A 24,444-nucleotide genomic window follows, 5' to 3' on the forward strand; every position below is an offset into this window, starting at 1 on the left:
GTTTCGACGGGTCTACCCCCTTCGACCGGGTCGCAGCAGTCCGCGGTAAATGCCCGTTTGAAGTCATCGGACGGTCGGTCACTGAAATCGACGATTCCATACTCCACACGCGCGAGACACGCAATTCCGCGTCGATCTCTTCACTGACTGCGGGATCGGTCCTTGGAATACACGCTATCGGAAACACGATATCGAGAAACAGCTCTTGGTAGAGCTTTCTCCGACACGGCGACGCATTCCAATCTCCCGAATGTCGTGCCGTCATGGACCTAACGTACTCATAAACGTTACCTTTACGATTATATAGATATTCGTATTTACATAACGCGCGTAATACACGCGTGACGCGTGAGTGATTGTAACAATGCGGCACGATGCTGGGTCAAGAGATCCCCGATGAGAGAGGATTCCGTCAATGCCGATTTGTTTAAGACAGTTGCCTTTCTGTTGCTCCTTCTGTGTCTTCTACGTGAAGTATTTAGACACAAATCTTACAAAGACTACCGGAGTCTTTTTTTTATTACATATCGAATCTTTTTTAATTATTGTATCTTATGTTATCATAGTCATTTATATCAGTTATTACAAATGTCTCAGTTATCTACAATTGAATAGATTGATATTTATCACTCTGTATAAAATTAATCATATCATAACAAAGTTTTATAATTAACTGCGTATCGCAAAGTAAATATGTTGTATTATAAAAAAATATAAAATTTTATTTTGATAAAATTTACTTGTATCAAACAGACAAGGTTGCTTGTGACAATATTTATCTGATCAGTTCTTCAAATTTTTTTTTTAATATATATATTTTTTAATATACATGTTTAATATATTTTTAATATTATATATTTATATCTTATTATATCTTATTATACATTTTTAGGTTGAATCAGTTGATTAGGAATAAACTTTCTATTAAAGCATACATCGATAATAGTCCAGTAAAAAATAGGTAAGTTTTAATAATAAATTCTGATCTAATTCTTAAATGTTTCAACTTTATAAAACATTTTAGATGTATGTGATTAACATAAATTTTTGCATATTATTTATTATTCTCCAATATACATATTGCTTGTAAGTTTTAAAAAAAAGTCAAGTCCTATATATAATGATAAATAGATCAAGACATTTCCTATTTTTAGAAATATATAATAAAACAGAATGGATCTCAGCTTGTATATGTAATAACTAAATAAAAACATTCATAATCACATAGAATAGTTTAAGTGAAAGTTTATAATTAATAATGAAACAATTGTGATAATTGTTTAATTAAACTTAAATTTTGATTCACTGTTAAGAAAAAAGAGAAGATTATGAAATAGGAAAGCAGAGAAACGCGTGGAAAGAGAGATGGGTTGCGATCTCAGAAAAGAGAGCCATTTCACAAGCTTGGTTTAGACATTCTAAATATAGCTGGAGGCTCTATAGGCTTTCCGTACTGTGTCATGCCGTGCAGAGCAGCATCCTGCTGTGTTGCGTAGATCTTGCTCATTTTCCACCATCAGTATGGCAGAATGCCAATTTTTGTCTACTCAAAAGAGTATCTGATAAGTTTTTAATAATGACCTTTCCAAATTCCGTATCCCTTAATAAAATGAGAAATACTATGTTTCTTTCGTTCTAGTGTCATATTATAATGCAATAATTTTCTTAATAAATAGTACTAAAATATTTTTAATTATTCATTTTAAAGATTTTTATTTTTATAATTCGATTTTATATATATAATAGTTTTATAATACGCAATTTTATTTAAAGTTCGATACAAATTGGCATTACTGCAATGGTATTTATATCTGCACTAAAGGAGATAATATTATTACTTTTTAAAAAAGGATGATTTTGTCACAAGAATATCTCAAATAATAATTAATTGTTATAGTAAATATATAATTTAATAAGAGAGATTTATACATTTGGCACTTTGTTTACAGATCATGGTTTGCAAAGCTGGTGAAAAGACTCAAGTATGTGTCGTTCAGTTTAATATGCCTTACGAGGCTAACCATAAACTTTGCACTAGCGACAAATTTTCCTTACATGTATCTACACGCGTGAAGGATCTTTACAACTATATCGAAGAACATTATCATATGCAACCGGACAGTTTTAGGTTGCTTCTACGCACGCCGTCATGCACACTGGTTATTTTAATTACAACTTTTTAAATATATAATTGCAATAAACATGTGTGTTCTAATATAGTTCATATTATATCCAATATTAGATTGATTTATCTGAGTTGAAAGACAAAACGATGGAGCAGGTTGGAGTAGATTTTTCGGTTGATTCGAGTTCACCTGAAACGAAAAATACTCTGTTTGTCGTTCATCCAACAGAACCCTTTGTTATTGATATGGCAACGTCCCGAAGAAAGATGGATTATCATCATTCGCCACCGTTTAATGTAACAGGTGCACCGTCCCTTCATCCACGATGGACTGAGGAAAATATTGTTAGGGAAGATGTTAGGGATGGTAGAGAAGAAGTTAATTTCAGAACTTTTATTAAAACTGAAACAAGTATGTAAGCACCATTTAAGAATTATTTTAATATAAATTTGCATATATATTAACGAAAATATTTTTATTAGTATTTTATAATATATATCTGCATAATTTATAATATATATCTGCATAATTTTTTCTATAATTTCTTTAAGGCTATGTCGGTTTAGTTAATCAAGCAATGACTTGTTACTTGAATAGTCTTCTTCAAGCTCTGTATATGACACCAGAATTTCGTAATGCACTTTATAATTGGGAATATATAGATAGTTCAGAAAAGGATGAAGCTCTAAGCATACCGTATCAATTACAGAAGTTATTTCTCAATTTACAGGTATAATATGTGTTTAATAAGTGCATTGTATATGTATATTTTTCATGTGTATGTGTGTGTTTAATATAATTTTTGAAATAATTTTTAATAATATAATCACATTTTTTACAAATAGACATCTACAAGGTCTGCAGTGGAGACTACATCCTTAACGAAAAGTTTTGGATGGGATTCTACCGAAGCATGGCAACAACACGATATTCAAGAGCTTTGTAGAGTTATGTTCGATGCATTAGAACAGAAATTCAAAAATACAGAACAAGCGGATCTAATTAATAGACTTTACGAAGGTACAAAATATCATTATGTGTAAGTTATGAAAATATCTGTAATTTGCTTTCTATATTGCTAGGAAAGATGACCGATTACGTTAAATGTCTTGAGTGTGGAACAGAAAAATCAAGAGAAGATACGTTTCTTGATATCCCATTACCAGTTAGACCATTTGGAAGCAATGTTGCATATAACAGTGTGGTAAATATTACTGCTATTTGAAATACTGCAATTTGAAATTTACATTTACATATATAAGAAAGAAGCTCTTTTTCTCGTAGGAAGAAGCAATTAGAGCATTTGTTCAGTATGAAACATTGGAAGGAGCTAATCAGTATCATTGTGAAAAATGCAATAAAAAATGTGATGCGCATAAAGGATTGAAATTTACGAAATTTCCATATCTATTAACTTTACATCTCAAGCGATTTGATTTTGATTATAAAACCTTCCACAGAATCAAGCTCAACGATAAGTATGTAAATCGCATAATATTAGGTGTGGGAAAAAGTTCGTGGCGTTTTTTTAATGCCATCTACGGGAAAAACGCCACGAATTTTTTCCCACATCTAATACTTGATCAATGAATGTTTTATTTTTAATTTTGAAATAATTTCACATTATTATGATTTGTGTCATTTTAGAGTCACGTTTCCATACGTATTAAATTTGAACTCTTTTATTTCATCCACAACGAGTCAAGAATCTCCTGGTGGTGAAGAAGATATTGGTTTAGGTATCAAATGTGATGATAGTTCCACGACAGACAGTGGTACATTAGATGATGATTGTGCACCGTGTGACAACAGCCTTTCCAATAGTAATCATTCAGCCAGTCATGATCAAGACGACGATGAAGGTATAATATTATAGGTGTGATTATTTATCGAACCAATTTTCAGAATTATTAGAGGATGTGTATGTCCACCTTCAGGTATTGATATGAGCAATGGACCATCAACGTCGAGCTGTATTACTCATAATCATGAGAATGAAAAGAATCGCAGTGCTTATATGTTGGGAAAAGGCCCATACACGTATGAATTGTTTTCAATCATGATTCATAGTGGCAGTGCGAGCGGAGGTCATTATTACGCTTATATAAAAGATTTCAGGACGCAAGAATGGTTATGTTTTAATGACCAAAGCGTAACTCAGGTATGAAAATTAATTTTGCAATAATTTATTGTATTCCTTAACATTTGTTAATAATTTTTTTCAATTATGTTACATCTTCAGATAACTGATGATGATATTCATAAAACATATGGCGGTGGACCTTCGAGGGCGTATTATAGCGGTGCATATAGCAGTAGCACGAATGCGTATATGCTTATGTATAGGCAAATCGATCGTGCTCGTAATGCTTTACCTATGCAAACTGAAGATTTTCCGCAACACATTCAGGTAATATACAAATAATATACAGATAATGTATATTATTTGTATATTATATTATTTGTACATTATAAGTAATGTAAATAAAAATTAGAATTTAGAGACAAATTTAAATGAATATAATTGTAGTAATCTTTAAGTTATTTTGTAAAATTCGAATAGAATAAATTCTTAAACTATTCAATTCTTAAACTATTCATTTGCAATTGCAGTTTTAAATTTATTTAAACATAATTATTACATAATTTATTTATTAATAAAATAAAATAATTAAAATTTTTGTTCAATAATTAAGATATTTTAATTGTAAGACATCTTTTGTAATTATATATGCAAAAGCTTTTCTACTCTTCTTTTTTTCAAAATATATTATTTAATACATTTATTTTTTTATCATCTTATTTATAGGAGCTATTAAAGAAAATGAAAGAAAGTGAAGATAACGATAGAAAAAATCGTGAGAAAATGTCTATACCTAGATTGAAAGTATACTGTCATCATCCAGTAGAAGGGAAATTGATGAATGTCAAATTATTTGTTATGCCTGATATCACTTGGACCGAAGCAACAGAAAAAGCATATAAGAAATTTGGTCTTGAAAATGTAGTGAGTTTGGATCAGTGTCGTTTAGTTAGTTATGAACATAATACTGATTTAATAGAATGTAGTTACGATGATCGAGAGCATGAATCTGTTGGAAATATATGGCGTTTTTCACGTCGATTCGATTTATTATTAGAAATTCGTCGCAAAGATCAAAAGTTTGAGACGTATTTACCGGGTGGTGAGTACGGAACATTGGATGAATGTGTGTGTGAAATGAATTATATACAGTCAAAATTCAAACTTCATAAATGTTATGTTTCAGGAGTTGCAACTAAAGTATTTGTCATAGACGTAACCCGAGAGGAGGTAATTGACGGTCCAATCGATATCCGAGGTTTATTGTCGCAAAGTGTTAAAGAATATAAACAAACCGTAGGAAAAATTATTAGTATGGATCCTAAGCAAATGAAAGTAATATTGCGAAAATTCCCGGAAATTAGACCAGTGGAAAATGATGATAGTGATCTTCAAACTGAAGGATTTTATAACGCGAATAAAGTATTCATATCAACAATGTATGATATAGATAATGGTAAACCTTTTCAAGAATCTACAGTACACAGAATTATAGAAAATTTTAGACATGTTATCTCTCTGCATATTCAGTTACCAGATACAAGTAAAGGTACGATTTTTCAATAGCTTACAGAATGTCAATAGTAATTAAATTATAATTACAAACATTCTAATTTGTTTTCATTTTTATGCAGAAACTTTGGAAGAACTAAATATCCCATTGTTAGATGATAAATACGAAGAAAAGGAAAAGTCTGTTACTAGTGGTCCACTTAAACTCTTTAATGAATCCGATTGGGATGTTAATTTGAAATGCAATGAAACTTTAAAAGGTGCACGAACTAATGAGGATGCTACTATACGAAATATAAGTCCTCAGTTAGGGGAAGCTGAGGAATGGAATACTCCTGAACAAAGTAATAGTGAAGATAGCAGCCTTAGTGATAGTGATAAAACGTTGGTTGGTGATGTACCAGAGGGTGTCGATATTGCACCGCTATCCCATGATTGCGGTTCAATATCGTGGGATAGCCGTGCAATATCGAATCGTTATGATTGCAACATAGGCGTAAGGCGCAACTATAAGATTTCAAAGCGATTCGAAATAGAAAACTGGGATATTGATGATGACTCCGATTATTACTTTAGAGCTACACAATATACAGATAGTACTCAACAAAACCGTATGTCGTTAAAATCAACATTTTAATGATTATGACTGTTGGTCCCGTAATTTAATAATCTTTTTCTTTTTTACAGTACTTAAAGTATTAGTGGATAAAAGAATGAGATTGAGCACGTTGAAGAAAGATTTAGAACCATTTGTGGGTGTACCTGTGGAGTATTTTAAAATTTTTCGTCTATCGAATTCTGGTGAATCAGAATGCAATTGTTTGATGGAACAACTTAGTTCGTACGAGGATGGTGAGAGACTTAATGTGAAACTTGGCCGAGCTTTGCGTAATGGAGAATTTAAAGTAAAATTATATCAACTATTAATCGACTCCACTGAGGTTTGTATCATATTTTTTGCATGCTTAGAAAAATCTGTGTGTCATTAGTTACCAAGATTTCTTATTATGTGGATAAAAATTTTAGCCTTACAAATTTTTATGTGAATGGATTGTCTCGAGAGATATGACGGTTGGACATGCAAAAAAAGAGATATTGGCAGAAATAAAGAGAAAATATGATATAGATATACCATATGAAAAATGCCGACTTAGGAAAAAGTATTATAAAACAGCCTCAAAAGTATTTCTAAACGAACAGAAGTTTGAGGATCTCCAATTTCATTCGCAGTTTGAAATGATTGTTCAAGAACTATCAGATAAAGAGATAGTCACAGACACCAATCAGATTGTCCTGTTTGTCAGAAGGTGGTTACCAGCAAAATTGCAATTGGGACAATTCCAAGAAATTGTTATGGATAATAGAACTGTTGAAGAACTAAAAAAGAAAGTAAGTAAAAAAAGTTTTTTGTATCGATAAGAAGATAAAATGGACTTAAATAATTATTGTTCTTTTTTTTAGCTTTCTTCAATATCAGATATTCCGGAGGAGCACATAGATATAGCAAAGGGGAAAGGTAGTTTTCCGTGTGACAATTCTGTGCTTCGAATCCAAAACGAGCATGATTGGAATGAACATCACGATAGCTTATTTTTTTACAATTTTGAAGATGGTGCTGTCTTCTTGTACAGGTATGTATTTATTATATTTGTCGTTAAACTGATATACAAAAAACCTTTTAATTTCACTAAATGTTTGGATTGTTTTAGGGACAATAGAGAAAAACCAAAACAATTAAATGCTGACGAGGTAATGGAGATCGCTTTTAAGGAAAATTCACGCTTAACGCCGCTTTCTACTACTTCGAGTTATAGTCCACGTCGAGAGAGAGCACTTAAAATATATTTGGATACTGAATGATCGTCCATAGAGAGAGAGCATCGTTCTCCTAAAAATGAGTTGCTAAATAGACATATGTGCGAACACAAAACATTTTCATATAAATTAGTTACATGTTGGATATTTACGAAATCAATATTTCTTCAAATGTTAAATGTTTTGTGTTCCAGTGAGTCTTCAGCATTTCAAAGCTTCCGCGTTCCTAAAGTTTTTGTCTTTTTCTTGAAACTATTGGATTTTTGAAAGTGTTTGAATTCATGAATTGTTATATAGTAACACATAAGTCGAAATCACGGTATTTATATTCATACCTGATTTCGAGATTTTTAGAATTTATATAAAATGTAAAATATGTCCACGATATCACTTGGTCTGTTGAATCAGTTTTCCTCTAGAATCAAACTAGAAGCAGCACGATTAATCATAAAGTAAAGCTAATAATATAGCGATGGGCAAATTGTATGAAAATTTAATGAAAAATTCATGTGTTATCAACTTCTTAATATTTTGCATGACAATATAACTGTGTTTTTGTTACCTTACTATTTTTGCGAAATCTATTCGGTTTTTTAGAGAAATCTTTATATCTTTATATATCTGTTAAAATATATATATAATATAGGCATTGTGCTCTTTGTTGAAACAATTCTATGTCTAGTATTGTATAAGAACTGCACTATACAAGAACTATTATCGACAATAATTTTGTTGTCACTTATCTAGTATGATGATAATTAGCTAGTATTTTTCTAATACGTTAATTATGGATTTGTCACTTCATAAAACTTTAATGAGTTTTGTCAATCCTTTTCGAATCTAAAACATATAATATTTTAACCTGGAAGTTGTTGTGTAATGGCGTGTGTCAAATCACTGAATGTGATCGATTTTTTAATAACAGATGTTATCACGTATTTTATTATTTTTCAATTAACCAATGTATATTAATAATGCGGAAATAATGAAACAAAGAAAATGATTTTTTTTTTTAGAAAGAGATATAAAGAATAGGTATAATTTTTACATATATTCTCTCATTCCTCGCTATATTGCTGATATCGTAAAACTTGGGGCACTACTATTCAATTTACATTTGATTTATGGTTGTCATTTGTATTTTAAGATGTATACATTGCGTTACTTTTGCAATAACACTCGGAAATACTGAAAATAACTCCTTGTAGGTTCAGAAGATGTGCGAAAGTGTTGTAGCTTAAAAGTGTGAAACAATGCTTTAGCTGCCAATATTTATTCACTTAGAAGTGAATAAATATATCGTGGAAGCTGCTTTCGATTGATTTTCTTTTCATGTAAAGATGAAAAATTGATGAACTAGACCAAGTGATAACTTAATAGTTCTATTGTTGCATCTTTATTTATTTTGTTATCCTCTATTAATCGTTTTATTTATCATTTGAAGCTAAAAACTTCATACATCGTTTGATCATCGTTTTTATAATTGTTGAACGAAGAAAAAAAATGTCGATACGGATACTATCTTTTAGCAAGGTAGAAGAACATTGAAGGCAGCGAGCTACATTTGATTATTTTTGTGGATAAGTTAATTGGAAGATCATGGAAAACATCTCTCTGGACATGGATATACAGATTGTGTTTGAAACTCTCTAATTAGCGATCAAAGATTATTCTCTGTATAATATACTGAAGTTATGAAACAAATTATATTTATAATTATTAACAATGAAATATTGAAGTGTCTAAATTTGTCTTGTTTAGATCACCTAGTTTATAAAAGTTATTCCTTATTATCCTTATCCAGATTTGTAGGAATATATGTAAATCAATGTTTAAAGTATTAATAGAAACTTTGAATTTTGTCCTTATCAATATAAAACATAATGTAAAAAGACAAATCAAAAAATCAATATTTAATGGAATTACAATTATTAAATCATCTAAAGTTTTGATATAGTTAATAGAAAGATATTACAATTTTCAATAATATTTATTAATTTAGCATAAAATTCGAATGATTAAAAACTTGTACACAATATAAGTTCTTATAGAACGATAAAATTAAAATTAAAATTCGATTCAGTTAATCGATAAAATTCAATCAATAGACATAAAGTAAAATTCTAATTGTGTATAATTTGTTTCTATTAATCTATTTTCTTTCCATGTGTCGATAAAAAATTCATAATTCTCTCCGTGTTAATAAAATGATACAGATATCGATGAATTAATCGACAATCAAATTAATCGGAGTTTTAGTAGAAATTACCTTATTTTTTAAAACGATCGAGTTTTTGAACCAACAATCATAGTTCAGAAACATGTATCTAGAGGCGATTCATTCGCTAGCTGGAACACATTGGAATTTGGAACTTCAAGCATGATGGCACTCTCAACTGTATGTACAACATATATTTTCAGCTGACTCTCTTTAGTTTATTTCTTCACATGTAGCAACATGTGTCACACTTGTCGATAGAAATACAACTTTGCAAGTGTCAAGAAATTCATTGCGAGTGATACCGAGTGGAAAGTGGATACAGGTGTACATTCGACTGTACACAATGACACGAAATGATACTATTATTACGAAGGTACTGATAATCTGATTGCTTTTTATCCAATCTGTCGACTGAAAGTTCAAATTATTTTAATCTCTACGTTTTAGATGGAACATGTGGAAGAGAGTTTAAAAGATACCTTATACAGAGTCGAAGTAATCGAGAGAAAACTTAAAACGAAATTACTCACTACAGAAAATCGAGAGAAATTGGAGAACGAGCTGGAGGAAGTCAAGGAAGTTCTCAGACGAAATGAAAAGGAGTTGCAAAATTTAAGAAAGGAAAACTCAAAGTCCTTTATGATAGCAGCATGCTTAGTCTTTGTGTGTTTCCTTATTTACGGAACATATTTGTTGATTTTTGGAAATATTTAACACCTGTAAAAAATTTATATTTATTTATTTATTTTTTGTAAGTTTTTAATATGTTGTACATCTGTCAGGATCACAATTTACAAATTGCCAATTATGTCTCAGGCTTTATAATATATACATTGAATTTATTTTATAAAATGTATGCGGAAATTAAAGAAAAAAAAACTTTAATTTTGATATCTTTTTTACTATTAGTCAATTAGCTACATGTATAATCATCACTGTCATATACAAAATAATATTGTCAATAATGTAACGAATACCAACCATGAAATATTTCAGTAGAAACATTATTTAAAAGTAATGTATCATTAAGATATATATGTAAATATATACATATGTAATATATACATATGTAATACTATTGTAATAAATATATTTTAGATGTACTACGCAAGTGCAAGAATTTGCATAACTTTTGAAATGAATAAAGCGAGTTTTTTTAATTTGTTGCTTGATCAATCATATTATGTGCATATATATTTTTACGAAGTAAACTTGTATTTGCGCACAATGTGATTGATTAATCGATGAATTAGAAAAACTCCCATACTTGCCCAAGAAATGTATACCTGTATGTAAAAACATATATACTTTTTTATGTAAAAAAAATTTTATTTTCACATGTTAACCAATATAACAATTAAGATAAATGCTCTGTTTGATAAACTAGTTAGTATGTGTTTTAGATATTACACACAACATCAATTTTATGTGTATATAATATATATATATATATATATATATATATATATATATATGTGTGTATAAAATTTAATTTAAAATGTAATTTATTACGCTGAAAGAAACGACAATAGTGAAATATCGCTTGATTTTAAGACATTGCAAATAAAATGGACTATAGACTGAATTATCTCTTTAGCTGTTAGCTATTAAATCGTACTGAGGTGTCCCAACTAGACGACTACGCATGAACTGGGCATGCATTTCAGCATCCAGGAAGCTGCCACTCACTGCAGGATCTTCTTTCATAGCAATTCTCCATTCAAGCTATATTACATAAAAATTTGTATTACAATCGATATATGGGATATTTTAAAATCTCTGAGACAAACTCTTTAAGGGACAATAAATATCAACAAAAAAAGACACTTTTGTTTTTCAAAAACATCTGCCTTCTTCAATTTTTAAAAAGTTATGTCCTCGTTCAGATCGGTTGTGAAGTTTGCAATTATAGTAATATTGCACGTAATGTCTGATAGATAAATACTAGTCTACATTTTTTCTTTTTTTATCATTTTAATATGCTTTTTTATCTTTCAAAACAAAATCACAGAATATGAACTAATATTATTTTCAGATGTTATACATGCAAATTAGACAAGCAGCAAAAAATGTATCAGAGAAGCTACATGTTCTATAATAAAAGTTAGTTTTTTTGTTAAAATCCATCATCCCATTTTATCTCAGGAGTCCTGAAACATTCCTGTATATGTCAACTTCTAATAATGATAATTACCAGTCGTAAGAAACGATCTCGAGGTAAGACATATTGCTCTCCCTTTATAATTCTTATTACATCTGCCCTTTCGCACCACGGCCATATCATTAAGTCCAACATACCAGGTTTGCTGCCTCCGAAAAAGGGAGTCCCTCTCTTCGCCAATTCCCGATCAAAGAGTTCTAAGCCAGTTAACACCTCGTTGAATACATCTTGCACCAGTGCTGTTTCCGAATATCCCTAAAAATCAAATACAATAAGATCATTATAGGAATATACTTAAAAGTTATAGACGAGAATATATATAAATATTTCTGGAACCAGTATAAAACAAATACCTTATACATAGTTGCTATCACTGCATTAAATCTATCGATCAATAACTTATCTTTAGCCTTTGCTAAAGAACTATTTGGATATAGTTTATTTTGAGGATATGTATCATCCAGGTATTCAGCGATAATTAGACTTTCATATAATGTTTCTCCTTCTTCCAGTTCAATACAAGGAACTTTATTAAGAGGGCTCTTTTCCATCAACCAGTCAGGTTTGTGTGTTAAATTCACATAAACTACATCATATCTAAAAACAAACAATGCAAAAAAATATTACTTTTATACGTTTCCATCACATAAATAATTTATTAAATTATAAATTTTTTTCAGAACAATCTTTCTCTTTTTATAAAATAAATACTTTGCAATTCGCGCTTCTTTCACTTACTTGTTAATTGATGAATATTTCGTTAAATTAATATATATCACTTGGGAGTAGAACATATAAAAAAGAAATTTGCTAAATTACTTAGAAATTATATATAATATTAAAATGATGTATCAATAAAAAGTTTTGAAATATCAAAAAGTTTAAGCCATTTCAAGCCAAAAAAGGTAACAATTAAAAGTAACGATTGTTTTGCTGCATAATCACAACTTACGGAATTTGCTTAGCATCCAGCACAAGGTGAATCCTTTGCGCGTACGGACAAAAACGCATGCTGTACAGGCGTATTTTTCCGGGCACGACGGGCGGTGGTACCGATCCTGAAAAGAACGCACATTTTTAGACGTTCCTTGCAAATTTGTCAATCTCTCGATTTACGCAACATAAAAAATACTTCTCTAGTACCAGTACTCAAATGCTTCGCACTCATCCTGATACTCGTATCTAGCCGTCGAACACGTCAGAAAGATTTCGACCCGTCTTAAATAACGCTTAACATAGTTGACAATCCGTTAGCTGACCAGAGGGAGGAATAAATATCGATGACAGTGCACAGTGCGAAGTCTTCTGTACGCGCGTACATATGAGAGAGAAAGAGAATTATAATGATTGTGCACATCCGCATCTTCTACATTCATTATCGTTCATTTCTTCTCCTTTTTCTCAAATAATTTTCTGACGATGACATCGCTATTCGTATTTACATCAGTTACATCACGTTGGAGAGAAGTGGAAAGAAACCTTGCGAGTGCAATTGAGAATAGTTGGAATTTGAAACTTGCTCACTGGCGCCTCTACACAAAACGTATACATTAAACACGGCAGTCATTACAACCTGTTTACGAATAAACGAATAACTACATCCGCAAAAGAAGTTGTAACAAATATGGAACTCGGCAAAAGTAGGAAAAATTAGGCTTAAGATAATTCGGAATGCGTTTTGTTTATATGTATGAAATATCATTTATTTTTATCTTTATATTCATCGAATATTAAAGAAGGATAAATGATAAATCATGCATGCACAAAATCAAATACAGTCCCAGTTATATTTATAATTGCATAGACATGAAATTAGTACTTGGTAAGTAATTTATTCACATTAATTCTTTGATATATTCGTATACTTTTTAAGATTAATTTTGAATTTTATCGTGGCGAAGAAGGCTATCATTCATATATGATTATATTATTTAATAGAAATAAATATACAATAATTAATAGTTTCAATACTTTTTTCAGTTTTATCATCAACACACATAGTTCGAGTTAATTATTTTCATTTCTTATTATACACAATTTACAAGTATACAAAAGTTATTAATTAAATGATTCTTAGTATACGTTAATAATAGAAAATACTTATAAAATTGGGTATTTAAAAAAAGGAAAAAAGACAAGATTTATATAATTATTTTATAATAAGAATAAAGCAAAAAAACTCATCTTGATCTCATTATACAGTTATCATAACAAAATAAGATTTAAAAGAAAGAATATTTATCATGAACATCGCTGGCTAGAAAATCGAATTTATTCTGATGGTAATCATGAAATTTTAACGAGAATCGCAACTGATGATAAATAACAGTTTCCTCTTTGATACCGATCGAGTTCGCTGATAAAAATAGCAAATAGTACGAATTGAACTACCAGATGGCAGTTCAAGTATTTTTTCAAAGTAATAATCAGTAGAGTTGGCTTACGAAACAAATGCGAAGAAAGAATCGACGATTCGAAATTTTGAAAATTTCGTGTAGTATTCGCGAGAACAAATCCGATCTCTGTTTCCAGATTGAAACTCATTGATTTGAAGATTCGGACACGTCAAGACACGCTATTCGACTTCATATTTTCAATGCAACGTGCGAATCAAATACTTCGGATAATCTCAAGTAAGAACATTAAGCTAAACTATATAATTCGCATTGATGTGTAATCTAACATTCCAACAACACAAAATAAAAAAAATCGGAACGTTTTAAATGCATAAGATCTTTTAGACAGTTTTTTTGAGATGTTTTGAAAACTAAAACTCTCTTTAAGACACCTTATTTTACAAAAATGTCTTTAAAAGACATTTCTCATCTTTTAGATGCCATTCGGATGTCTCGTCTCGGGCCTTTATTATAATTCCTGAAAACGAGATGAAAATTACAAAAATGAGTTAATTTATTATATATATATTTATAATCTCATTGGTCAACATTTAATAATTTGCTCACTTTGCAATTTTCATCTTATTTCAAAATTTATCTCAAAAATATGTTCTCTCGTTTTTTTTTTTGGACATGTCTTGCACAGCAAATTATCGAGAAACATCCTGGGTACATTCTTAGAAACGTTAGATGTTCTCTGGACATCTTTAAGACTCCTTATAATTTATATATATGGAGTATCTTGTTTGAAATGTATTGTTTTATCGAAATGTATTATCTGAATATACTTTTTTTGGTTACGAAGAAGATAAAAAAATAAATGACGAAAGAACAATTAGAAATTAGGCAAAAGTAAGATGTACAAAATTAAGTTTAAGATGACTCGAGTACATAAAATTTGTTCTTATGGCGAAAATATCGAGCAAAGATCGAAGATAATCGCAAGCATTAACTTTAGATATCATCACAACTATTGTAAACCTCAAAATAAACTCCCCAAAATGAAATTGATTTGCGAAATTAAGTGAATTTGTTTATTCTATTATCCGTTTGCGATTTTCCTTTACAGAGAAATCGAATTTAATATTGATAATGATTTTAATTGTAAAATTTAATCAGTATCTTCCAGTATTAAATATTTGTAAGAGCTGAAATTTCGTTTTTGAAAACTTTACTTGCAATCGTTTAGTAATTTAGAAATCATAAATACGAAATTAATATTTAACGACTCATTTTATTATATTCGATATATTTTTTAATTCATTTTTAATTTTGTTCTTGTGGCGGAAATATTGTAGGAAGCAGCCTATTCAAACTATTACCCTCGTTCTATTTTAAATATCTCCAGAAATAATCCTTAAATCCTGAACTCCGTAAAATAAACTTGGCCCGAAATTAAGTGAGTCATGCGATATCTATATTCTAATTCTATCTGTTCTCAAGTTTAATTTTCAAAATTCCTTCGCTTGCAATTGTTTGCAATTTGAAAACTACTGTTTTTTTATTTAAAAAAAGAATTGAATTCAGAGATTTATCATAAAAACAATATAACATTATATAATTCCATATTATAATTATTGCAGTAAAAAAGAAATTGCTCGTCACAGTTTCTACTAAAATCGTTATTAACTCTTTTATTAAAATTTGTAAATGTAAACAATGAATTTAATTAAATATTAAATATTTAAGGCATATTTTGTACATATATATTGAATTTTATTCTTTACAACAGGATTAATAATTTTTTCATCACAAGTAAAAGATGAAACAAGATTTTATTTAGCAATAGGGACATTAATTGTCACTTTTCTCTACAAAGTTTGTGGTAGAGTTGATGCTTCACAGTAATCGTAAAACGCGAATGTTTATCTCTCATAAAGTTTGATTTCCTTGGGACTCATTGTTCCTGCGAACGATTCGATTAATGAAGAGCAAATGGATAGCTTATTTTCCGCGTCGAGGCTCAAACAAGACGAGCTTCTTAACTTTGATACGATGCATTATTGCGTCCGCTCGCGTTGTATCTGGATTCGAATAGTACGAGGGACGAGATACGGAAGGGATGGTTGGTAAAGGAGAGCGTGTACGTAAGTAGAGGTAGCGCTAACACAGCGTCGAAGAATACATGCACCAAAGGTAGAACGAATGATGGAGAAATGGGTATGAGGACTATGAGGGTGGTGGCTGTTAGGTAGAGCCGGAGTAATGGTGGGTGGCAGTAGCGGTGGTGGTGTACAAAATATATATATCATATATCAAGGAAAAAGAGAGAGAGGGGAGAGAGAGAGAGAATGTATGAGTGTGTTTTTCTATGTGTGTGTTCTGTGTGGGAGAAAGATAGAGAGTAAAGTGTGGAGGAAGATGTGGAGGAACAGCGCGGGCGCTGATTGGTAGCAGAATCGATTAGCCAAGCCGAGCTAAACCTCCGGCACCGCGGCATGGTTCGGCGTAGCGACGCCACGAATTTCCCGAATGGGGGTTTCCCGTTGGGGCGGACCCCGCCGAACCCGGAGAACACCCCGGCCCTCTTCGCCATGGCAACCCGACCAATTCGCCAACCGCCGGCAACCAAGACTGACCTACCGTGTGTTCCTCGGCTTATTTTTCTCCTATCTTGCCTCCGCGTTCCTCTTCCCTCGTTCTCTTCCTCCTCTACCTCCATCACACTGCAACCGTTCTTTGTGTCTCCACGCCATTCCCTTCGTCTCATTCTTCTTTTTTTTCTTTGCTCACACACGTTTAAACATACGTAACATGCGAGGAGCGAAAAGGAAGAAGCCAGATAGAGCTCCATTTTTTTCTCTTCCCCGATTCCTCTTCAGTTGCCTTCTATCTGTTTTACTCTTCTGGTTCTCTCTTTCTTGTTTTTTTTGACTGTACATTTTTTTGTACGCGATCAAGAAGACAAACGCGAACGCATAGAGAAATGGGAGTCACATTGATTTTGCCGACGACTGATACAACTCCGTCGGCACGTTTAATTAGAATATGGCGACTTTAATACAAGCGCACGACAACAAGAACAACAACAGCGCTCCCCCCGATTTCCCGGGTGCGGTTCCCGCGATTCTCTCAGGTCTATCCCGTTGTGTCTTCTTCGATTCCGCAAGTTAGTGATGAGAAACCGTGTCCTTTCGGCCTTCGATAAGGTGGCAAGGGGGGGAGGGAGGGGGGGATCGCTTATCTATCTAACCTAACGCGTTCTACGCTAGTGCCAGACATCCCTCGTTCATCCACTCATCCATCATTGTCATCGTCATCATCGTATAATCATCGCAGTTATTATTATTCACCTCCATTCTCGAAATCATGTCTGCTCACGCGTACACTTCGTATCTTGCACACAAATACACATAATAACGCACGCAACGCGCCTTTACTTCATTCTCTCTTTCTCTCCACTCTGACACTCACTTCTCGCCGCATCCTCGCACTAAGATTAAATTCTCTACACGCCTAAGCTACACATGAAAACACCCTATCTACATGAGCGCCCTTTCGCGCTCGCGACCCGTCGGACCGATCCGGAAACCATCTGCTGGATAACAACCGTTTCCCGTCGCGGTGCCGATTGCACGATCGATCCCACGGGTCGTCTCGGGGGCCGCGCTAATCGTTAAAATTATTCTAGGAATGCTTAGGGCCACTTATGAGTAGTATGGTACAGTATATGTCTTAAGGAGTTACGCTTCTCTCCGACACGAGGTACGCCTTTCTTCTTCTGGGGAAGGATTGCCGACACGCGTCGATGAGAATTGCGATATTCACGAAGGAAAATCGTTTTTTACTACATTTGAAGATATTACCCGAGTGCTTCCGAGTATCCATATATTTTAACCTTATTGTTCACCGAATGTTAAACAGGATAAAATATCGAAGATACTTGGGTAATTTTTTCAAACTCTTGGTTGCCTGTCGAGGATTTGTGCTCTTTAAAATTCGCGCTTTTCAAAGATTATACGTCAACAGATAATTTAGACTATTGAGAAAATATTAGTGATAAGCAACCAAAATATGAGTCAGATAAATGTTTACATATTTGGTGCTTTCCAAGAGACATAAGTGTACGGTTAACGCGATGCTGCAAATGCTTTAAAGTAATTTTTGATTGGTAAAATTCTTTTTTCTAATTGGTCAACCAAATGCTTCAAAGCATTTATAGTGAGACTTTGACCGCAGCTGTAATGTAATGTTGATATCACATTAGATTGGAGGTTGCGTTTGTATTTACGTTTTCATTTCTCGATTAATCAGAAAGGAAGGCTGTTGGTCAACAGCTTTTCTTTTTGATTGGTCAAGAAACGCAAACACGATTGTAGATGCAATCTTCAAGCGCTAGTATAATACTGATAATATAACACAATGTTACATAGTGATGATTTTATTTCTGTTTTCTAATTCTGTTAGCATTGGCAAACAATAATGATGTAATAATTTACTGTCTTATACTGTGTTACCTGTGTCTTTTGTTGAAAAGTATCCATTCAGTCAGTATTTACGACCTATACTGCAAGTTCTTTTGTTTCTTTTACTTTTTTTTATTTGAATAGCCTGTCCAAGAACGAATTTTGCGCTACCATTCATTCAAATGATATTAGTTATATTAGTGAGAAATAATAATGGAATCGAAATCATCAAATCAACATCGATTCGACATCGATTTCATTATCATTTCTCATTGGGTTAGGTTTTTTAAATTAATTTTTTTATTAAACTTTGTTTCGACTATTATGGAGAAAACAACTTTAAAAAAATTAAGCATTAAATGAAGAATACTTGTGTACGAATATTATCCGTAAAATTATTTCTTTATTAATTGCCAAAAACGTTTTTTAAATGATTTTATTTAATTATGATACAACAATTCTACAGACAGATTATCAAATCTTCGTTTGTTCTTGCAATAAGATCTAATTCAAGAATATTATTTTTTATGAACAGATTTTAAACAGATTAAATATTAAATCAATTGATGATTTTTTTTTCCTTCAGAAGTCTAAATTTCTGCAACTTTTCTTAATTAGTATAATGTCCATTAATGCTAAGCAATGCAACAAAGTTGTATTTAATGGCACTCTGATATTATATTTCCTCATTCCTTGTAGAAATTTAATTCTATACTGAAAGAAAAAATTAGCTGCTGCAGCAAATTAGATGGTAAAATATGGCATAACATTTTTAGTTGACTGCAGGAGCCAATTTTTGGTTGCGTTAGCCTGTCTGCAATGGTATAAGATTTCGATAGACTAACGCAATCAAAAATTGGCTGCTACAGCCAATTAAAAATGCTATGTCATATTCAGCCAATTCTTTCAGTGATAGTATTTGGCCAATTAATCATTCATTTTGTTAACATTATTTTAATACTGAAAATAAGTGATTAATTGATTAACACTAGCAAAATTAAATTTCTATAAGGGGTAAGGTTGCTTTTTGTCGGAAATAAATTAGAAGTTATCATTTATATTTAAATGATTTAATATGATAATTTTTTCCAAAGTACGAATCTCAATGCTATGCTTTGTTCAGGATCGAATTCGGTTTCGGCAATCCATCCTTCGTCTCGATATGAGTAGAGAGGCCACATATTTTATGTGATTTCTAAAAAAGATGGGGTGAAAGTTTGATTCTGATTGCGTATGCCGTCAATTGATATGACTTAAACGTTGTACTTTTTGATTATCGTCTACGCCTCTCTCGATGACGGATGATGAGAATGTACGGTTAACGTGATTTCGTTGTAAAATTACATCAAAGGAACGAGCGATTTTTACGCTTAAGCAAGCACCGACATACTGACTGAATAAATGTACAAATATTATACTTCGATGATCGTTTCTTACACGCCCATCATTTGATTTGTTTTTATGTAGCATCTCTACCCATTTCTTCACATAACAAATAAGTTAAAAGAGTTTATGATACACGTATCAGTTTTAGTCTGAATCGAACATGAGTACATTCTGCGAGCAAACAGCAGCGGGATCTCGTTTGAAATTGTGATTCATTATCGACAGATTTTAATGCGTTTTAATGTACACATGCCCGATTTAATCCAAATGTAAACGCTGACGATGCTCGTGGAATTTTGTCAGCTCCTTTCGCGTACGAGTTCATGTTTCCTTGGACCAAACGATTTCGCATGTTCAATTTACCGTCATGCGATTATATATATTTTGCTCTCTAGCTAACATCTTGGCGAATGAGATTGATGCGCACTTTAGTAAAAAAAAATAAAATAAAATAAAATAAAATAAACATTGGCTGTATTCAGCAGAAAAAGCAGTTTTACAACTGTTGTCAGATTTTTTAAAATGATTGTCTAAACATCAACTAATAGTAACATAACATCAATATTATAATTTCATTTAATAATATAAATGTAACACATATACATAACAGTTATATTGTTGAGTGTAAAATTACAAAATTGATTATATTATTGTTACTTTGTGTACTTTATGTACTTTTCCTGAATACTTTTCCTTAATTTTTCATTGGATCTAAATATAAACCAATCATATTAAAGAATTTCAAAGCAATCATAAAGCTGCTTTTTCTAAACGCAGACCATTAAATACATGACTAGATAAAATGACAAACGATGTCGAAGAATGGTAAATGAATATTAAAGAAATAATGTTTATACATATAACAAGTTTTAAATTACATTTTTTGTCACTTAACATACTATCTGCAAATCATAAAGGAGTTAATTTTCTTTGGTAAAGATATTTGGCAAAGAATCATTGAGAGACTGACGCTTAACTTAAACACAAGCATTTGAATTGATAAAATTCATCCAAGGATGCATATGTGTGTTCTTTACGGCAACACGATAACGGTAAACAGATTCATGTGAATTTTCTCACGGACGCACACCCTGTACTAACGTAATGCATTATACTGTATGTACAACGTTCTTACAATAATCTTTTTTTTTTCTTTTCTGAGCGCACCCCGTCGGCCGCGAATTAGAGAGTCCGTAGTGCAATCATTACGTCAGAGTCGCTTTTGTATGGCGGCGCGTATAATAATCACTGATTGTTACATGTTGTTTAGGCATTGCACTAGAAAAGTTGCAACGGTATCTTATTTAAGCTTGTTTAGGTATTGCACTTTGTTAAGACCGTATCGGTTTCGTTTAATCTGTCCAAACACGTTATATTATTCGCGTAAATATGTCTCGTATTTACTGCTTTAATTACTTAACAAATAAAGAAATCGCTGTATTATATAAATATTATATTAAAATAATAAAAATTAAAAATTAAAAAGTAAAATTGAAAAAGCTGTTGTTTGAATGCATAGAAAAATCTTTTTCTTCATTAAATTTTTCTATAACAGGAAACTTTAATGATTACACAAAGCTTGTTTAAATGTTTCTAAATAAAATATTTTCTTAATAAAAAAAATATGTATTTTTAATAAATTCTGCGGAAAAAACGGAAGGAATGAATGAAAGAAACAACTTTGCTAAAGTATTTAAACATTTAGCTGAATATAGGGACCTTCTCGAAAAATATCACATATAAAAATTCTATAGTATACGAAAATACTATAGTTATATAATGAAAATCTGTATATATTACAGATTTTCGCATGTGATATAAATTCGAATCCAGATCTGAAAATAATTTTGTTGAACTATCAAAATAATTATGTAGAACGTTCATAATGATAATACTGCAACGAGTTTTAATATTCAACCAGTTTGACCTATATAATTATTTTGATGGTTCAATAAAATTATTTCTTATTAGTAAATCTAAATTTTAGTTATTTTAGCCATTCTTTTCATGCATCGCTGATGACGGATGTCTGTTACTCGTTCGTTATTACTTACGGGATTGTCTACTACTTACGTTCGATTATACCAGCTATGTTACTACTGACGATCCGACAGTGATCTAGATTGTTGTACATAACTCATTAATAGTTGGTCAGTGAAAATACCTTTATTTACTTCTTTTAAATTCAATATAAATATATCTATGAGTGGTTTTTGTAACAAAATTTGTATTTTTAATTGTCAGATGTACATCAGAAAACATGGGCTGAGTTCACAAATAAAAAGTGAGTTGAGTTCACAAATAAAATTTAAAGTTAGACTCGAATGTAACTCACTCATTTAAATTAATGTTATCTCTTTCAAAGTAGGCTTCTCCTACACACTATAAACATCTCATGTTTCCACGTTTAGAAGCACTCTTGAAACTCTTCAATTGAAATATGTACCTATCGGTAGAGATGTCAGTTGAAAGTTCTTTCAACTCAATAAATGTTTGTATCATTTTGAAACAATATCACGCGCTATTGTTTCTCCTTTTTCTGCAAATGTCTTTCAAAAATTTTATAATTTCTTCATCATTAAATTTATTAGAAATTTATGAGAAATTTGATATTGATATTCTCTGTTTTTCAAAAGTATTACTTGATGATATTTTTGACGCAGAGGCGAGAGATAACTTATTAAATAAAATAAACAATTGATGAGCGTTGTTGAACACTATCAAAACGAAATGTACAATATAATGTTGAATATAAGAGAGGCAACATGTTGATTGCATGTTTAATTATACTTCCCCAAGTGCGGGAGAAAAAGACGCTACAAAACTTATTGTCATACTTACTTTGCTACTCGCATTCATTTGAATCATTGGAAATGCGACGATCGTTTTGTGATCCATTACGAAAGGATAATGTTGCAAACAATATAACGCGATATGGACAGATTCGTGCAAGTACCTGAAACAATGTGCGATCCGAGCTTGCGGGGGCGGGATAAGGGGCCGAGTGGTGCGCAATTTACGATTTCACATGCTGCCGACGGCGGTGGTGACGACGACGGTGGCAGATGCGGCTCCGTACATTTTTTTTCAGTAGAAACATTTCAACGCGGTGTGCCAAGAGCACCCCAGTGCTCGGCGGCGGGTCATGCGTAATGCGGATAGGTGCCGAGATGAGGTGGCACGTGTCCGGAGGCCGTGTGATGGCCGGCATACAAGTTGGCGCCCGGGCTCGTCGACCAGTAGCTCGATGCCGATTGGAAGAGACCGCCGGGAACGGAAACCGAGACCGATGCTGCCGGCGGCGGCATCAGGTTCAGCTTTGCGTGACCGTAACCGGACATGAAGAGCTCGCTCTGGTATTTGTACGCCGCCGGATCGGCCGCTGCCGGCTGCGTCGCGGCTGCCAGTCCCTGGAAATCGAACTTGTACGCGTACCTCTTGCCGTGCACCTTCGTCATGATGTTCTTGTCGTAATAATACCTGCAAACAGACCGGACGCTCCATTTAGATTTTATGAGTTCTAACGTTGAGTGATAATAGATCTACATTTTCAGGAGCTTGAAGCTAATATTTCTGTGGATTTTTCTTAAAAAATTGGACAGCATATCTAAATTTCGGGGACTATCCCAAAATCTTTAACTTTTCTTCATTAGCTTTATTATCTTATTGGCAGATTTGTCATTGGCATGTACGATTTGCCATCAAACTTAGAAAATTGAGACAACTCTAACCGTTACGCGATGACTTAAAAATTTATCAAATAAAACGAAAATTTATATATTGTTTTCAAAGCCATGATTTTAATTTTAGTAAAATTATTTAATATAAGTATAATACGATAATAAATTATGTAAATGATAAGTTCAAAGACAGTTCATTATTTGCTGTTTCCAAAATCATAAATATTGTGTGTATGTTGTTTCTTATATTGATATATATTTGACATTATTTTTTAAATTTTGCGATAAAAAATTGAATTCTAAGTTCAACGTCTTCAACTTTGACATTGAAAATGAGCTTGCTTGTCAGAGAGTTCTTATACGATTAGTAAAGGGACATCAAAAAGAGCAATCGTGTAATATAATCAGTGGATCTGATGGAAAAATAATAGCCACGTCTATCATCAGTCTGACTGTCGATGATTGAAATTTCTCCCTTGTTCGCCACCCCCTGAATCCCGACGCGACACCAACATATATATATGTATATATATATATACACACACACGTGCGCGCGAGCAAACGCAAAACGTTCGAACGTTCACGTATCGAACGAATTTACTTTCACTCTGAAACTTCGTCAAAACATAAATGATGGTCCGTTAATGGCTTTTCCATT

The 24,444-nt window shown here is 32.0% G+C and overlaps 4 protein-coding genes across 4 annotated transcripts in view; 2 read left to right on the plus strand and 2 right to left on the minus strand.

The window, feature by feature from the left end:
* Nucleotides 1-1,460: 1,460 nt before the first annotated feature.
* Nucleotides 1,461-7,581, plus strand: LOC105622281 (ubiquitin carboxyl-terminal hydrolase 47). The gene is made up of 17 exons (XM_012203701.1): nt 1,461-1,487; nt 1,950-2,159; nt 2,243-2,537; nt 2,678-2,856; nt 2,972-3,146; nt 3,209-3,330; nt 3,411-3,604; nt 3,774-3,988; nt 4,064-4,287; nt 4,369-4,536; nt 4,936-5,311; nt 5,396-5,758; nt 5,844-6,332; nt 6,409-6,662; nt 6,748-7,110; nt 7,183-7,352; nt 7,431-7,581. Exons 1-17 carry the CDS (start codon nt 1,461-1,463, stop codon nt 7,579-7,581), a joined length of 3,975 nt encoding a protein of 1,324 aa, XP_012059091.1.
* A 2,408-nt stretch (nt 7,582-9,989) lies between these two features.
* On the plus strand, nt 9,990-10,814 carry LOC105622283. Its single transcript, XM_012203703.1, has 2 exons — nt 9,990-10,130; nt 10,205-10,814. The coding sequence occupies exons 1-2, from the start codon at nt 10,101-10,103 to the stop codon at nt 10,469-10,471; spliced, it is 297 nt and encodes a 98-aa protein (XP_012059093.1). The 5' UTR covers nt 9,990-10,100; the 3' UTR covers nt 10,472-10,814.
* Nucleotides 10,815-11,350: 536 nt separating this feature from the next.
* On the minus strand, nt 11,351-13,086 carry LOC105622284 (pyrimidodiazepine synthase-like). Its single transcript, XM_012203704.1, has 5 exons — nt 13,062-13,086; nt 12,871-12,976; nt 12,272-12,515; nt 11,952-12,173; nt 11,351-11,482 (listed from the first exon to the last, which is right to left on the minus strand). The coding sequence occupies exons 1-5, from the start codon at nt 13,084-13,086 to the stop codon at nt 11,351-11,353; spliced, it is 729 nt and encodes a 242-aa protein (XP_012059094.1).
* A 10,163-nt stretch (nt 13,087-23,249) lies between these two features.
* The window catches only part of LOC105622285 (DNA-binding protein D-ETS-3-like), a 63,438-nt gene continuing 62,243 nt past the window's right edge, over nt 23,250-24,444 (minus strand). The window contains exon 6 of the mRNA XM_012203705.1: nt 23,250-23,586. Coding sequence (XP_012059095.1) covers nt 23,250-23,586 — 337 coding nt within the window. The remainder of the gene's footprint in view (nt 23,587-24,444) is intronic.

Source organism: Atta cephalotes (assembly GCF_000143395.1).
Source record: "Atta cephalotes unplaced genomic scaffold scaffold00043, whole genome shotgun sequence".
NCBI lineage: Eukaryota > Metazoa > Arthropoda > Insecta > Hymenoptera > Formicidae > Atta > Atta cephalotes.

Excerpts from the sequence above, each read along its gene's own strand:
- LOC105622283 (XM_012203703.1), top strand. The coding sequence starts at position 10,101 with ATGACACGAAATGATACTATTATTACGAAG. Across the intron at positions 10,131-10,204 it reads ATGATACTATTATTACGAAG|ATGGAACATGTGGAAGAGAG; the intron begins GTACTGATAATC and ends TCTACGTTTTAG.
- LOC105622284 (XM_012203704.1), bottom strand. The coding sequence starts at position 13,086 with ATGAGTGCGAAGCATTTGAGTACTG. Across the intron at positions 12,977-13,061 it reads TGCGAAGCATTTGAGTACTG|GATCGGTACCACCGCCCGTC; the intron begins GTACTAGAGAAG and ends CGTTCTTTTCAG. Across the intron at positions 11,483-11,951 it reads GAGATCGTTTCTTACGACTG|CTTGAATGGAGAATTGCTAT; the intron begins GTAATTATCATT and ends TATGTAATATAG.
- LOC105622281 (XM_012203701.1), top strand. The coding sequence starts at position 1,461 with ATGCCGTGCAGAGCAGCATCCTGCTGT. Across the intron at positions 3,605-3,773 it reads AGAATCAAGCTCAACGATAA|AGTCACGTTTCCATACGTAT; the intron begins GTATGTAAATCG and ends GTGTCATTTTAG. Across the intron at positions 4,288-4,368 it reads ATGACCAAAGCGTAACTCAG|ATAACTGATGATGATATTCA; the intron begins GTATGAAAATTA and ends TTACATCTTCAG.